Source organism: Idiotropiscis lumnitzeri, chromosome 9, assembly GCF_059441095.1.
Source record: "Idiotropiscis lumnitzeri isolate Australia: NSW breed Sydney's pygmy pipehorse chromosome 9, RoL_Ilum_1.0, whole genome shotgun sequence".
In the NCBI taxonomy this organism is placed as follows: domain Eukaryota; kingdom Metazoa; phylum Chordata; class Actinopteri; order Syngnathiformes; family Syngnathidae; genus Idiotropiscis; species Idiotropiscis lumnitzeri.
Window position 1 is genome coordinate 7241566 of NC_142399.1, and position 15165 is coordinate 7256730.

The 15165-nt window shown below is 39.4% G+C and overlaps 2 protein-coding genes across 4 annotated transcripts; one reads left to right on the plus strand and one right to left on the minus strand.

Moving 5' to 3' along the window:
• Positions 1-529: 529 nt before the first annotated feature.
• Positions 530-10781, plus strand: hif1an (hypoxia inducible factor 1 subunit alpha inhibitor). The gene is made up of 8 exons (XM_088304149.1): positions 530-972; positions 2888-3138; positions 3398-3546; positions 3627-3772; positions 4346-4452; positions 4541-4604; positions 4853-4963; positions 6124-10781. Exons 1-8 carry the CDS (start codon positions 787-789, stop codon positions 6190-6192), a joined length of 1083 nt encoding a protein of 360 aa, XP_088160275.1. The 5' UTR covers positions 530-786; the 3' UTR covers positions 6193-10781.
• cuedc2 (CUE domain containing 2) lies at positions 10145-14835 on the minus strand. Of its 3 annotated transcripts, none has more exons than XM_088304150.1 (9): positions 14671-14835; positions 14001-14087; positions 13774-13917; positions 13329-13390; positions 13117-13247; positions 12503-12670; positions 12354-12418; positions 11815-11875; positions 10145-11735 (listed from the first exon to the last, which is right to left on the minus strand). In XM_088304150.1, exons 2-9 carry the CDS (start codon positions 14072-14074, stop codon positions 11589-11591), a joined length of 852 nt encoding a protein of 283 aa, XP_088160276.1. In that variant the 5' UTR covers positions 14075-14087; positions 14671-14835; the 3' UTR covers positions 10145-11588. The 3 variants fall into 3 exon arrangements, with proteins under 3 accessions (XP_088160276.1, XP_088160277.1, XP_088160278.1); XM_088304151.1 differs by having other exon boundaries at positions 14001-14083; positions 14671-14818; XM_088304152.1 differs by lacking the exon at positions 14671-14835 and adding an exon at positions 14432-14543.
• Positions 14836-15165: the final 330 nt, after the last annotated feature.

The window sequence follows — 15165 nt, forward strand, 5'->3', positions numbered from 1 at the left end:
AATTCATCGTGAATGAGTTGTGTAATGTAAAATGTGCCACTTGGTTAATAAACGCATCCGTATACGTTTAAGAAAAGTAGAGGCGACAGCACCCTCTTGCGTTGAAAAAGTCGTACAAAAATAATTTAAAGAAAACATCAAAACGAGTCATCTATTTTCCTTTGCTACAATTGTCAATCCAAATTCATCGAGGGGGAGGGGGTTTCTTCAAAATCTCATTATGTAAAATGAAAAATAAATCAATTACAGGATAAGTGTTGTTGAAAATTATACTTTTATCTACGTCCTATCGCGTGCAAATGATAATGTTAGTCGTAAAATTATTTGATCTAATCACATTGTAACTATTCTGCATGACTTTATTCTTCATAAATATTTGTTTTGTTTCGTTCCCCTTTGTAAAGAAAACAAACAATACACGAGTGTGCCGTTATCTCGCCACAACGCCAGGTGTCGCGCTTTCATTTTTCAGGCACTTCCATCCACAGTTTGCAGTTAATCTCGTTTGTTTTCCGGATGTCAACACGGTGTGTAAACACCCATTCAGTCCAGCACGGAATACCCAACCGAGTGCAAGTGTCCCTTCTCGGCGACATTTCGGTATCATTTCAGTCATGCTCAGTCACCCCAAAACGTAAATCTTAACCCCACGGTGGAGTGAAACTTATCGGTGAAGCGACTGGAGGACAAAAAGCCCCCAATTTGGTGGTGAAGACGACGGACGGGAACGGGAGGTAAACTGCTGAATCGGCACAGGCAGGTCCGACCCACCGAGCCGGCGCGACTATGGCAGCGGCGACCGTCGTGGAGGCTGAGAAGCCGGCGGCGAGCGAAGGCGCCAGCCCCGGCTTCTCTGGAGTCCACGAGCCGGCCTGGGACGAATCTCAGCTGCGGAGGTATACGTTCTCCACCAAGCCCATTCCCAGGCTGTCGCACGGCGACCCTCGAGCCGAGATGCTCATCAACAACGAGGTGAGAAGCATGCACGTTTAAGACAACGATTATGTTCATATCATTTAGATGATGCATATTAACGTAATGCTGGTTTGACATTTTTGCATAATCGTGCCATTCAGTATGTACGCATTTTTCCAAATAGGACACAAGTGTGTAAATATCATGCATACATATGGATATTAACATGTTTTGCATGCCCTGCATGTGCATACTGGGTTTATTATAAATTCACCAATAAGTCATTTTATAGCTCAGTATTATACTTCGCCTTTTTGCTGTATTTGGTGTAAAATGTGGTTTTATGTCTGTATTTTTTACGAGTTAAATTGTAAATGCATTTCTTTCTCCAGTTTTGTGTAATTATCATGATAACACATTTGAATGATTTATACGACCTTAATGTTATTATTGTATAATTGAACAAAGTATAACAAAAACATGGAATTATAAGCATAGTAAAATAAAGTAAACATTTTGTTTTAAATAACAGCCCTAAGGGATTATTATTATTATTAGTATAATAGAATGATGTGTTTCTTTTTTTTAATTGAAAAATATATTCCCCTTCCGGGAGTGCAAATAGAACTATGATAAAATATATATATTTCAAATGACTTTTCCCCATGAGGAATGTTTAGTTTACAATTCCCCTTGAAGGATTGTATTAATGTGTAAACATGTCTTTGAATTATTGATTTAAAAAAATCTCGAGTCACCTTTTCGAATGGGACTCGCACATGCGATTGACGAAGCAGACGACGGGACGTTCCATTCATTGAAGCCCCGGGGCAAGGGGCGTCCGCGTGGAAAGGAATGCATGCAGCGCAATCGTTTGCATGGATAATAAAAAGTGTGTGCGGTCATCTCCCACGTCAAACGTTCAACGCCGCGCAGACGTGCATTCGTGATCAGAAAAAAACATTTTCGCGCGTTTTCGCGCACAATATGCGCGTTTCTGAACTTCCTCCTTGCGGCGTCGGGAGCGCGCCTCGGTTGTACGTTCGTGTAGTCACGTAGTCCACATCTCCATCGTGTCGGATTTTGCTCACTGGTGTCCAATGGCATGCTTGCTGAGCACCGTGGACACGCTGCCGTTTGGGTGTCGGTATTTTCTTCCCCCCCACCGTTATCATAACATCATAAATCAGTCCGGTGTGTTTGTGCTGAAGCAGTGTTGCTTAAGGTATTCATTAAAACAAAAAAAAACAAAAACAATCAGAAACATGTTTTAAGACCCTTGTCGTGATTGCCGTGTGATATATATGAAGAAAGAGACGAGTCCTTAAAACCTGTTGAAATGCACCAATTTCTGGCCAACTAAATAAAAAGACTTTTAAGAGTGACACCTTTTTTGGGTTTTTTTGCGAAATCAGATTTTCAAACTAAGACTGTGCAACACATCGGAATTGAAAAAAAAGTGATTATTGTATACAGAATTATTATATATATATATATATATATGTATGTATATATAAAACATTGTTAAAATGGCGATACGGTGGTCGACTGATTAGCTCGATGGCCTCACAGTTCAGAGGTTGTGGGTTTGATTCCGGCTGCGGCCTTCCTGTGTGGAGTTTGCATGTTCTCCACGTGCCTGCATGGGTTTTCTCCGGTTTCCTCCCACATTCCCACGACATGCATGGCCGGTTGATTGGACACTCTGGCAACCAGTTCAGGGTGTATTGATTAATTGTTGCTTAGTTGTTGGATTTTTTTTTTTTTTCTTTGAGCAGTAAACGATGCCAAATAAACAACAAGAATTGGTTAGTGAACAGGAACCAGGAATAAAATGTTTTTGTAGTACACTTTAATACAAAGTAAACTTTTCTCCAATTAACCGATAGAGTAGTCGATTCTATAAATATTCAATATTGGTCAGGTGAATAACGCACACTCAGTTGAATGTATGCACTGTATGTATTTACAGGAGCCGGTGGTTTTAACGGACACAAACCTCGTGTATCCTGCTCTCAAATGGGACATTGCGTACCTCCAAGAGAACATCGGCAACGGTGACTTTTCCGTCTACATCGCCGAAAACCACAAATTCCTCTACTATGACGAGAAGAAAATGGCCAACGTGGAGAACTTTGTCCCCAAATCCCGACGACTTGAGATGAAATTCTCAGAGTTTGTGGAGAGGATGCAACAAGTCCAGCAAATGGGAGGGGAAGAGCGGTAAAATTGATACATTTGATACATTCCTTTTAATTATGTTGTTACTCTTTTTTTTTTAAAATGGTGTTTTGTCTGGGTTTGAACGGTCGCAAACAGCTTTTCTTGTCGCCAGGAAGCACCTGTTTGCGACCGTTCAAACTCTGAGCGGACGTCTTTACGAGCGTTTGCGATCTTGAACGAACCATGGCAAAAAGATACAGGCTTTAGCCAGTATCATCTGATCGTATTTCCTTACTTTGTGGATGCCTCTGTTGCCCAGGGTGTACCTGCAGCAGACGCTCAACGACACGGTCGGAAAGAAGATAGTGGTGGACTTCCTCGGTTTCAACTGGAACTGGATCAACAAGCAGCAGGCCAAAAGGAACTGGGGCCAGCTGACATCCAACCTCCTGCTCATAGGCATGGAGGGTACGCAGGTTTCACTTCTCACACGCTGTTTCTTCCTCATCAGAATTATTTTGTGATCGTGTCGTACTCTGCACGCTCAGGCAACGTGACGCCGGCGCATTACGACGAGCAGCAGAACTTCTTTGCGCAAATCAAAGGCCTCAAGAGATGCATCCTCTTCCCTCCAGACCAGTTTGAGTGTCTCTATCCTTATCCTGTCCACCATCCCTGTGATAGACAGAGTCAAGTAAGTGATGATTTTTACAAGTGAAATTAGGAGAGCTGGGCACTTGACCCTTTTTTGACGGTCAGTCCCCCGCCCTCCGGCCGCGATCTCGATACCGTTCCGGCCTCGACCCTCCGGCCTTATTCATAAAAACTGTCGGGTGAGGCCATTTTGTCACTTCTGTTCACTAAAAATGACATCACAGCCTGAGATTGGACAAAAACGGGTGGATTTTACTGCTAATATTAATCTGAATGCCGTGTTTTGACCAGTGGGCCTGCATACACCAAATTCTTGTTCGCAAAATATTTGGGCTGACTTCCCCATTAACTAATTCACTACCAGCCAAGTAAAAAAAAAAAGAAAAAAAAATCTTTTACGTCTTTAGCCGTCAATGGCAATAAACACTCGGGCAACTTTGGTCACAATTTGGAAATTTCCACTTAGGGGTGTACTCACTTTTGTTGCCAGGGAACAGTAAATTGGCAGCGTTATATAAACTGTAAACTGACTACATTGTCGGAAATTGTCATTTCTTCAATGTTGTCCCATTAAAATATAAAATACAAAAATGTTGTGTTTTGTCATTTCCAGGTTGATTTTGACAACCCCGATTATAATAGGTTCCCCAATTTTCAAAATGTCGTCGGCTATGAGGCGATCGTGGGTCCTGGAGACGTGCTCTACATCCCCATGTATTGGTAAGAAGTCGCTTTAATGTACAGTATGCCAACATAAATTTGTTGAGTGTCAAGAGTATTCTTAGCGTTTGTTTTCTTTTTCCGCCAGGTGGCATCACATAGAATCACTGCTGAGCGGTGGTGTGACAATCACAGTCAACTTCTGGTACAAAGTATGCACTTTCAACAGTTTTAAATACAGTGGTGCCTTACGATATGAATTTATATTAAATAGTACTTTATATTGTACTTCATAAAAACAGTACAGTAAACTTCAACCGGGAGTGGCATTAAAAAGTCCCTCACATCTCAATGCATGTCAGAAAGAGAAATCGTTAGCTTAATAGCATAACTGTCCAAAACTTTTTTTTTTTTTTTTTGGGGGGGGGGAAATTGTCATGATCCTGATGCCTGTTTTCAGGGGGCACCCACTCCCAAGAGGATAGAATACCCACTGCGAGCTCACCAGAAGGTGGCCATCATGAGGAACATCGAGAAGATGCTGGGAGAAGCGCTTGGCGACCCTCGACAAGTTTGTTTCCTCTTTTTGACACTATAAACTGTGAACTCCTGCTCTGATCCAACGCCTGGAATCAGAATCTGTATTTAGGTCACCTACATTGCGTGAAAATCCCTGCGGAACGCCCGACCCGGCAGGCAACCTACTTTCTGCTTATATTTGTGGCTCACTAGCGTCACACTCTTGAAGGCAATGCTTTTTTTTTCTTTTCTTTTTTTTTTTTTTTTTGAAATGATAAAAATAGCACTTTACGGTATTGTTCTTCATAAAATCATTCACCAATGACATAATTAAATAGAATGTAAAGAATTAGGTGGGCTCATGAGAGTCTAATGGGTCTTGTGCTGCTCCTGTTGTTCCTGTCTTGGCCACCAGGGCGCAGTATGATACATTGATGCATACTACATACACAGATTTGATGAGAAAAAACAGAAAACCATGGCAACTAAACTGATATTTTGTGAGTTTTGACAACTCCATGTGTTGCTACCATTTTTATCCACATATAAGTTGTTTAAAGGTTAATAATGCCATATTTCGGGCTGAACAAATAATCAAATTCAAATCGACTTCGCAGTGTGATTGAATGCAATTTTGGAGAAAAAAGTTTTACTTTGGGCGGTTGGTAGGCTTTATTTATTTATTTATTTTTATATGTATATATGTTTATTTAATTTATTATTTATTTAGGTCTAGACAGGTCCAGTGCATAAGAAATGCAGTCAACATGTTTCCATTTTATCGTTAAATGAAACGTGAAAATTTGAAGGGATAAAGCCCCAGATTTGCTGGCTTGATTATTACAATCTGATTTATGTCTTATTTTTATGCCACACTTGTTTTGTGGAATTTTGTAAAGGTATCACAGTGAACGCTTAAACATGTTTAGAATGTCAACAACTCCAATCTAAGTGGATAAACTTTATTTTGTATTGATTTATAATTTATTAGCTTTTTTTTCTGCATAGGTCTACTGAAATATTTATCTATGAGTATTGCTTTTTTTGTCTTTCAGAATAATTTATTTTTGGGGAAAAGGACCTTGAAAAATAATTGCATATAAAATCACAATCACAATACTGAGGGGGGGGAAAATCGCAATTAGAATCTTTTTCTAAATGTCTGAACAAAATATGGTCCCTTATAACATTTTTTCATTTATTCCTCCTCAGGTGGGACCTTTGCTCAACACCATGATCACTGGACGATACGAAGAGCCCCAAGAGGAGGCCGACCCTTGAAATTGCGCCGTCTTGACATTTGGACTTATGTCGCTGCATGGCAAGAAGCGGCTATCTTGAAACCGTCGTGCTTCTCACAGTGCCATCATCTTTGCCCATCTCATGGGAGTTGACGCTACTTGAATAAGATATTTTCTTTTTTTTGGGGGGGCGGGGATTGTCTCGGTTAGTTATTTATGTCAGTCAGTGTTCTCAGAATATCTAATTTAAATTAATAAATAAGTGACTAGGGTGTGCAGTGGCTAATATCTTTTGGATGAATCTCAGTGACAAACCACTAGTGAAGGAGTCAGTACTAGTATTTTCCGGGCCACCCACGAGGTCACGCATCTAAATATCCAATTGCGGGATACCTCTGACTGCTTAACCGAGCCTCATAAGTCCTTGAGTTAAAACTCAAAAGTCCACGTTAAGTGTATCTTTCTGCTGTTGATATATAGAATTAGCAAAGCTACTATGCCTTTCAAGTGACCCTTCCAGTATCTGTTGCAATTTGCCGGCTCAGCCGACATGCTAAATGTATGGAAAAAAAAAAAAAAAACGCGACGAGATATAGTGATAGGTTTATGTTATGAGCATATTTGGGTTAAAAATGTTTTTAGGGCATTTTGTAACAGTTCCTCTCGTGTTTTTAGAATTGCATGGTGGACCGGATCAAATCCTCCACTCCAGTCTGGGCTACGGAAATTTGGTAGGAAATTGTACAAAAAGTAAGCACTTTGTATGTTCATGGATGGATCGGAAGTATCAGACTTCCCACTATGGTTCATGGTCCGCCATTTAGCTGCAATTTTATCACAACAGATATTTTTTTTAAATTAATTTAATGTAATAAATTGATAACATGTAAAAAATCTAAAAGTCATTAAAAAAAAGACTGTAAACAGTTATATGCGTTTAATTGGACAGTGACTTGCTTGTCTCATACTAAATTGATTGATTCTTCAGGAAAATTATTTAGTTGTTTTTCTACTTAAAAATAAATAAATCATTAAAACGTACAAAAAAATTGTTGAAAACACATATTTAATTGGAAAAGAAGTTGCCAGGTTCTTGTGATTTTTCTTTGGGAAAAAATGGATGGAAAAATAAAATAAAACTCCACCAAAATTTTTCACTGGACAGCAACACATTTCTACGATATACAGTGCATTACTTTTTTTTTTTTGTACAAAATCCTATTAAGTTCTCCAGTGAAATGGCTGAACAATTCCCTGTGTAAGATCTTGCGTAACTATAAAAAGAATGTCTTGTTAAAATATGAAGTGTAATAACCACCATTTTAATATGAAACAATTTTAAACACCACTACCCCTGAGGTGCATTTAGAGCAAACTAATTCATGTGAGCTGCATTATTTCAACACTTGAAAACTAAATGTTGCAGCTTTGTGGGAGTGAAACATAGCTTTGTAATCTTACTACAGTAATTTAGATGACAATTTAGTGGGATTAAAAAAAAACTAATAAAAAAAGCAGCATACATTTAAAAGTATGCAACGGCTTGCCTCCAATTAGCCGAGGGATTACGTGTGTCATTTACGTTTTTAATCATTTTTTAATTATACTTCACGGACTATTGGATTATGTCTCGCAATGACACTGTTTTTTTTAATTATTTTTTTTTATGGAAATGATTTAATATTGCAGCTGTGCATTATATACGTTTAGCAACTACACCAACATTCAGGTTATGTCTTCCTGGGCAAGTCATTTACAGTAAGGTTCATTTTTAAGGGTTTTACTGCAAATATAATCAGGTTGAAAGCTGCTTAAGTTTGATTGTGGTTTATGTGATGTACACTGCAGTGATTACGAATATTCAGTAGGCTGCATGAACTGCTATAGGATGGGCCTGTGTGTCATTCTTTTTTTTTTTTTTTAATACTGTGTTCCCTTGTACTTGTGCAGTCATACATCGAAGTGCAGTTCAAATGTTTTCTCTTGCATATGTGCCAATCACCTCAGAAACCAGTAGAAGCCAATCTGGTTTTGCTCTTAGGAGCGGAAAAGTAGGGTTGCAAAATGGATGGGACATTACCATGGGAGGTATTTTTGTAAATACTAGTGGTGCCTTGAAAAACACTGGTTCCTCAAATCATATTGAAATGAATGGAAATCCCATGATCTGTTCTAGAAAAGGAAAATAGCACTTGATAATCTTGTACTTTATAAAAAACAGTAATTCTGTAAATTGTGGTGTTCCCGTCTTGGCCTCTGGGGGGCAGTATGATACAGTCACACAGACAAACAAGAAAGTGATTTCTATTCTTAGCGGTTCAATATGCCAACTGGGGCAAGTACAAGACAGTCATGCTTTGTTGAGACGTCTCACCTTCCCTAAGCACCTCAGTGCGGCACTAATATTAGTCATTCTTCTCAGATGCCTGTGAGTATTGCCATATTGTCTGTCCACATGTTTAATTACACTATTGATGCTCATCGTTGGCATGTCGTTCGTAAGGAAAAGCTGTTGGTCAGTTTCAATGACACGAGGAATTATCTTTGTTTTATGTTTTCTTGGACGGTAACTTCAACTGGGAGTGATATTAAACAGCTTAAAGGCTTTTTTTTTTTTGAAGGATCGTTCACTATTTGCCAAAGTGCTGCTTATTGTGAAGTGAGTTGAGTTTCCTGCCACCATACGGAAAATCAACCAAAAATTCGGCTCATATTTCACTTGACTTGGTTTGGTGACATCAGTTCGCATCGGTTTCCAGTTGGTGGCAGTAATGGGCCATTAAGACGATAATAAAAACTACAGAAGAACAAAGAAAAGGAAAAATAGCTACGGTTGTGTATTTTCTGTGTTTTCGGGTAATGTAATTTTTTTAATACATGTTCAAAAAGACTTTTTCATGTAGTACAATACTGTTGAGTGCCATTTTTCTTGTGGAAAAAATATTTGGCTTGAACTGATTAATGGCATTTCCATTCACTTCAATGGGGGAAGATCATTTGAGCTTTTGAGTGTTTTGAGATACAAGCATGGTCATGAAACTAATTCAACTTGTATTTCAGGGTATCACTGGATTCCAAGTTGACATTTTTTCATTGGGAATTAATTAGGAATTTGGGGTCATTTGATGAAAATGATAAGCATTTGTTTTGTCATGTGCAGACATCCACGTCGAATAGACAGCTCTCCTTGCCCACATGTGAGGGCATTACAGTACCTTCAATGCTCCATATCATCTTCAACGTAATAACTTTCAGTCCGCTAAATTCTTGGTTTGTTCCCGTGAATTTCCAATGAAAATTTCTTACTTGAAAAGTTCCCACAATTTTGCAACCCTAAATGAAAGTGATACAGCGATGGCGCTACAATAGCAACATTTTCAGGATTTGTTGCTATTTAAGGGAGAATTTGCAAAGCAACGCTGGCGTGGTTTTAGCTCGGTGGAGCTTACGCAGCACGTACTGCAGAACCTGTAGCATCCGTAAACAACTCGACTCTGCTTCACCAAAGCTCACCGTACAAATGAACTGTTCTCCTTTTTGTCTGTTTACACTTCCAGTTCACGTGCTGCTCCCAACTTGCTTGGATTGTCAAACATACTACAACACCGTGTAAAGCACTTACCTCCAAATTTCGTTATCTTACCCTCAACAATCCGATGCACTGAAAAAAACATTGTTGGATAAGGATTCACATGTATACCTCTTCGTTCTGAGGTTCTGGGTTTGAATGTGGACAGATACAATTTGACAAAATTTGGAGTTGCGTGTTTTTCGCGACCGTAATTTCACACGACTTATGTTGGTAGTATTATTTACTGAATTGAACTCATTGGTTTTTTTTTGTGTGCCGTTTCTTTAATTAAAGAATGTTTGCAGGTAAATGTTTTGTTACATTGTTGTACCAACAATATGTTTCAAAATGATTAGATATAATTTCCAATATAGTGTACGTTTCTTTTTTAGGGGGTAGAAATGAAACGAGACAAACATGATAGTCTATAAAATTAGTCTTTACTATAAATTGTGCGTTTTCAATAGCCAGTGCACACGTTACAGTAAAACCGATCATTTCAGTCACAGACACCACTGCTGCTGTTTAATTAGGAAATAAAGAGTATTCAGTAAAAACACGATTGACCAGTGTGGAACACTAGCTTACAGCTCACTCCAAATGGTTAAACAAAATAAAATCCACAAAATACCAATTAAAGATGCCATGATAGAAGATCACCAAGTTACAACACACGCACACACTCAGCAATATGATATATTCAGTGGTGCCTTGAGATACAAGTGACCTGACTCCTTCAAGTCCGCTAGCTTAATGCTGAAGCTAACACAATGCGAAACATCATAACTAGGGTAACGTAGCATCTATATGGCAGGGTTATAAATGTTAAGAAATGAATATTTTTACGCAAATGGCGAAGCAATATGTAGACAAATGTGGCATATATTCTTTATCCTCTGTGAACAATGACGATTACTGCGAAGGGGTTGTAACTTCTCTGTGGCAGAAATGGGGTAAGATGGTCGCAGAATGTATTTAACGATTATCTCAAGGTACCACTGTACATTATTAAGTTGTACGCACCTTCAAACGTTAGTTTTGATGAAGTTTATTATCCAATAAAATTTGGTGGCTTTATTTTCATCCGATTTTGTTTTTTTCCATTTGGATGAATCCACAATTCCTTCTTAAATGTTTTTCATCAGGCACCAACATTTGTTTGTTTCGCTTTCCTATTTTTTATTTGAAATGATACAGACATGTTTAGCTTAGACAGATTTAACTCGTTAATGTGAGTGATGGTGCAGTTATAGAAAAGTCATCTTTGATAATAAATATACCCGCAAATCTAAAACACTAGTTCAATATACTGTAAAATATGTGTAGTAATGCAATATTTATCTGGAGGGAAACCACAGTGCAAACGATCAGAAATCATCAGTCACGATTTGGCGGCACAGCAAAAAAAAAAAACTATAAAATAAACAAATTCAATTCAGTCAGTGATCTCATATGTACAAGCAGTTCATATATGAAGAAAATATATAAAGCACCACAAGAACCTGACAAATTGTTATCGTAAATTCCCCCAAAATGACCTATAATTCTTTATACTCCACAAAATGGCACCAAAGCACTACTTTTCCATTATACAGGGCTTTGGTGCAGCGGTGAGTTCGTGAATTGCTTCCTTTCTACACTCAAAAAGGGTTAAGGACAATTAAAAAAAGAAGGGAAAACAGTAAAGGGCTACAAAATATGCAATAATAAAAAATGTAACAGAAAACCACTGTATAAACCATGGCAACATTGAAAAAGCTCACTATATTTGGGGATGGGGGGGGGTCCAATTCAAACCAGAGCAATTGTATAAATAAAACGCAAAATAAGTCAACATAATATCAGTGCGTACAGCCGCCGTGCTGTCAATGAAATCGGTATTTGCGAGCCGGCTTGAGGTTGACGTACGTCTTCTTCATGTCGTCCGTCTCGTTCTTCTTCACCACCTGATAGCGTTCTCCTTTGGTGCTCACCACCTGGTTGCCATGGTAGCGAACCAGTTTTTTAGGAGCCTGCCCCAGTTGAAAACAGAACGCGCGTGAAAACGGGCTAAGCGTTTGCTGACGGCTGATAGGTTGATGAACTTCGTACCTCTTTGGGGGCGACGGGTCGGTGCGTTTTCTTGTCCTCTTCGTTGTCGACCAGCATGTACCTGCAAAAAAAAAAGTCACCCTTTTACACTTTAGCTTTGGATTGCGCTTCATGATGAGGTTTTCCGAGCAACAAGTGACCATTAAATTGCGTAAAGTGATTAGGCCCTTGGAGTTTATTTACTCAACTATGCATAGAAACAGGCACGTATTAAGACTGCATAGAACACTGGTCGTTTATGCATGAAGAGCCCTTTATTTGCAAAAATGCATTTCCATAATATTGTACATTTTTTTTGGTCAATTTTCAACAAATACTTGCTATTTAATTAAAATAAATTACAAAAGTCAACTGCATTTTTATAATGAAATCATAGTCTGGGCCATTTTTCACAAATTTACTTACTTTACATACAAGGCGGCCTTTATGAATGCATTTTTATGACAAAATTATAATTGTAACCAGTTGCCATATAAACAAAACTACCAAATTAAAATAATCAATTCAATTGCAGAAAGTACCTTTATTTTGTCACTTACTTCTCAAGGATGCTTTCTTTCAGTTTCTGATCCGCCACTGAGGAAATATTTTTCCCTTGATTTACCTGAGGCCACAGAAATGATTTTTTTCTCTCCAAGTGACATTAACGTGACACCGGTGAGAAATTAAGCAAAATGGGGACACTCACGTTGAGCGGAGTGGGGCTGAGTTGGACGTCGCCCTCGATGATGAGGCGCACGGCTTCCTCCATGTCTCCTTTGGCAATAGATAGAGCGCTGCGGGCCTCCGACAGACTACATTTGGGGAACATCTCCAGAAGGTGCTGCTCCTGGCTTTCCAATTCGGACACTGGGAGCTGCAAATGTGCACAGGTCAGAAAATAACTCAGATAGAAATGAATGGAGATAATGAAAAAACACAAACACATTCTTCTGCATTTAACTTAATCCCACAAGAAAAATATCTAATTAAAAAATATTTTGCATTATCAGCTCTCACATCCACATTTCTTGACCTATTCCAACTTCCAAATGTTCACCTCATCCAGGTCATATACAAATCTTTGAATCACATCCCCAAAAAAATCTAAAACAAAATTCCCAAATCAAGAGAATTTTTACATATTTAGCTCCTCCGTCCACATTTCTCAACCAATTCAAACCAGTCCAACTTCTAGTCTGACATTCTACATTTCAACAATTCAATCCATTGCAGTTCAGTATCAGCGTTTCTTTTCAAGCACAATTTCCACAACATTTAATATGGTTTGAAGTTCCATACATGCTCCAACTTCTGCATTACCTCGGCTGCGGCGCCCTCTGTCTGTGTTTGTAGGCACTGCATTTCCCTGCCGTCTGGGACTTCACTCGTTTGGTGAGGGGCGATTTTCAATAAGCCATCTTCCGGCTTTGGCACGCTGTTTTCTTCGTCCACTAGAAAGGAACACATTCATAAATTGAGTGTCAATTAACGCTGTGCAAAGTCACAATGCAAAAAGAGAGCAGAAGAAGTACCTGAGGTGCGAGCTGTAGCTAGTGTGGACGCCAGGCTAAACATCATTTCACACACTTTGACACTGCAAATTAAAAAAATATTTGATTCAATTGTAGCTTCAGACCTGATAGTGTTCTATAATTTTTTACCCTTGTGATATTTTGATAAAAGTACTCGACTGGTATGTTTTTAGGAAACACGGTGACTACACCCAAGCAATGTGGATTGTTTGAGGCCTATATTTGGCAGAATACATTTCTGATAACTGATTTTGATTTGAAAAAAAAAATGCGGTTTGGTTCTCAAGGGACAGTATCCTGCATGTTTCCCTCCTCCAACACACCTGATTCAAATTATCGGCTCATCAATTAGCTCTGCAGGAACCTGATAATGATCCCGACCATTTGAATCGGGCATGCGTGATACTAGCCCTCGGGGACCGGAGTTCGACACCTGCGGTCTAACCTATCAATTTCGGCAAATCCTGGTATGTACGCCTCCAGCATTTCGCCGAAGACCTCCACGTCAAAGTTCTCCTCCACACTTTGCTGGGAGCCAAGATCTTCCAGGACTCCAGTGATGTAGGACAGGAGGACATCGTCCAGCGTGCTGCATTTGAGTACATACAGAAAGTTACGTTAAGTAGAGCCCTTGATTCAAATAAAGTGATAAAAACGAAGAGGTAAGGATACCTGAGATCTGCATCGGGGATGTAAGTCTGTAAGAATTCGTGCAACGCACCGTGGATGATTTTGTGGAGATCCATGGTGGTTTTCTAACTGTGCAGAGGGGGGAAATGCACGGTGAGATATACGTAGGCGTGGTCTCGCTGGCCCCATACCAGGCGCACCCATCGGACCAAATAGGGCACACTTACATGAGCAAGTTGCAAAACAAGTAATTACGATACTTTAGTTTTATAAGCGTCAAACGTCGACTACAATATTTATCTTAGACAACTTTGCGTCCCATTTTCAATTCAACCAATAAAGTGTCAAATAATTTACCCAATGCCCGTAAATCAGTCTTAAAACACCTGCACGTGTTGTCATGTTGCCATTAAGCAACAATTCACAGTTCGCAAAACGCACACTTAGCAAGTTAGCGACGCAGCGATGCTAACCTCTCCTGTTATTTTGCAGCACATTACTACCACAACGGAAGGATTTTTTTTCAACTTTTGCTCACTCGGCGACGTCACCCTCCGTCTCAACCTTCGACTTCGTCGGAAAATAACCGGTGAGTTTCTGTTTGTTAACGAGCTATCAGGGTGTCGATAGTTAGCTAATTTGGCTAACAGCTAAAAGGCTAGCCAAAGCGAGCATCCTCCGCTAGTTAAACAAAAACGGCGAGTTTGCTTACTGAGTCCGAGAGTGCGAGGACATGAAGGGCTCTCACGTTGCCTCAAATGTATTCCTGAGAAGGGGATCAGTGCAGAATAGTTGAGACAAAGTGGCTGTCAGTGTTTCTGGCTGTGGGAAGCTCATTACCAATTCATAACATTGGGACGTCATTTCCTCACATTGTAAACTGCCGTGTTCCACCAATGCGGTGCACAATAGGAATGTGTGTGTTTTGACTTGCTTCTGGAGTGTTCAGAAAACAACTAAAAGAAGAATACTTTAATGCATTGTCATCCTTTGGCGGAAAGACTTCCCCGGCACAATCTAAAACTTTTCCCAAGTGTTTGTGTAACATATCCGAGTCAATATCATCATAGATTTTCCCATTGTACCTACCAAATGTTTAGATTCTTTCAATCTTATTATTTTTTTGCCTTGAAGACAAGCTTAACGTGCAAAAACCGCGATCAATTGTCACCAAAATTCACGTCCACATCTCTCCTCATTCCCATTT

Bases quoted from the DNA above. Each gene is read 5' to 3' on its own strand.
- hif1an (XM_088304149.1), top strand. From the start codon at position 787: ATGGCAGCGGCGACCGTCGTGGAGGCTGAGAAGCCGGCGGCGAGCGAA. The intron at 3,139-3,397 runs GTAAAATTGATA...TCTGTTGCCCAG, and splicing joins CAAATGGGAGGGGAAGAGCG to GGTGTACCTGCAGCAGACGC. The intron at 3,547-3,626 runs GTACGCAGGTTT...CTGCACGCTCAG, and splicing joins CCTGCTCATAGGCATGGAGG to GCAACGTGACGCCGGCGCAT.
- cuedc2 (XM_088304150.1), bottom strand. From the start codon at position 14,074: ATGGATCTCCACAAAATCATCCACGGTGCGTTGCACGAATTCTTACAG. The intron at 12,419-12,502 runs GTGAGTGTCCCC...CTGTGGCCTCAG, and splicing joins TCAGCCCCACTCCGCTCAAC to GTAAATCAAGGGAAAAATAT. The intron at 11,736-11,814 runs GTACGAAGTTCA...CAACTGGGGCAG, and splicing joins GACCCGTCGCCCCCAAAGAG to GCTCCTAAAAAACTGGTTCG.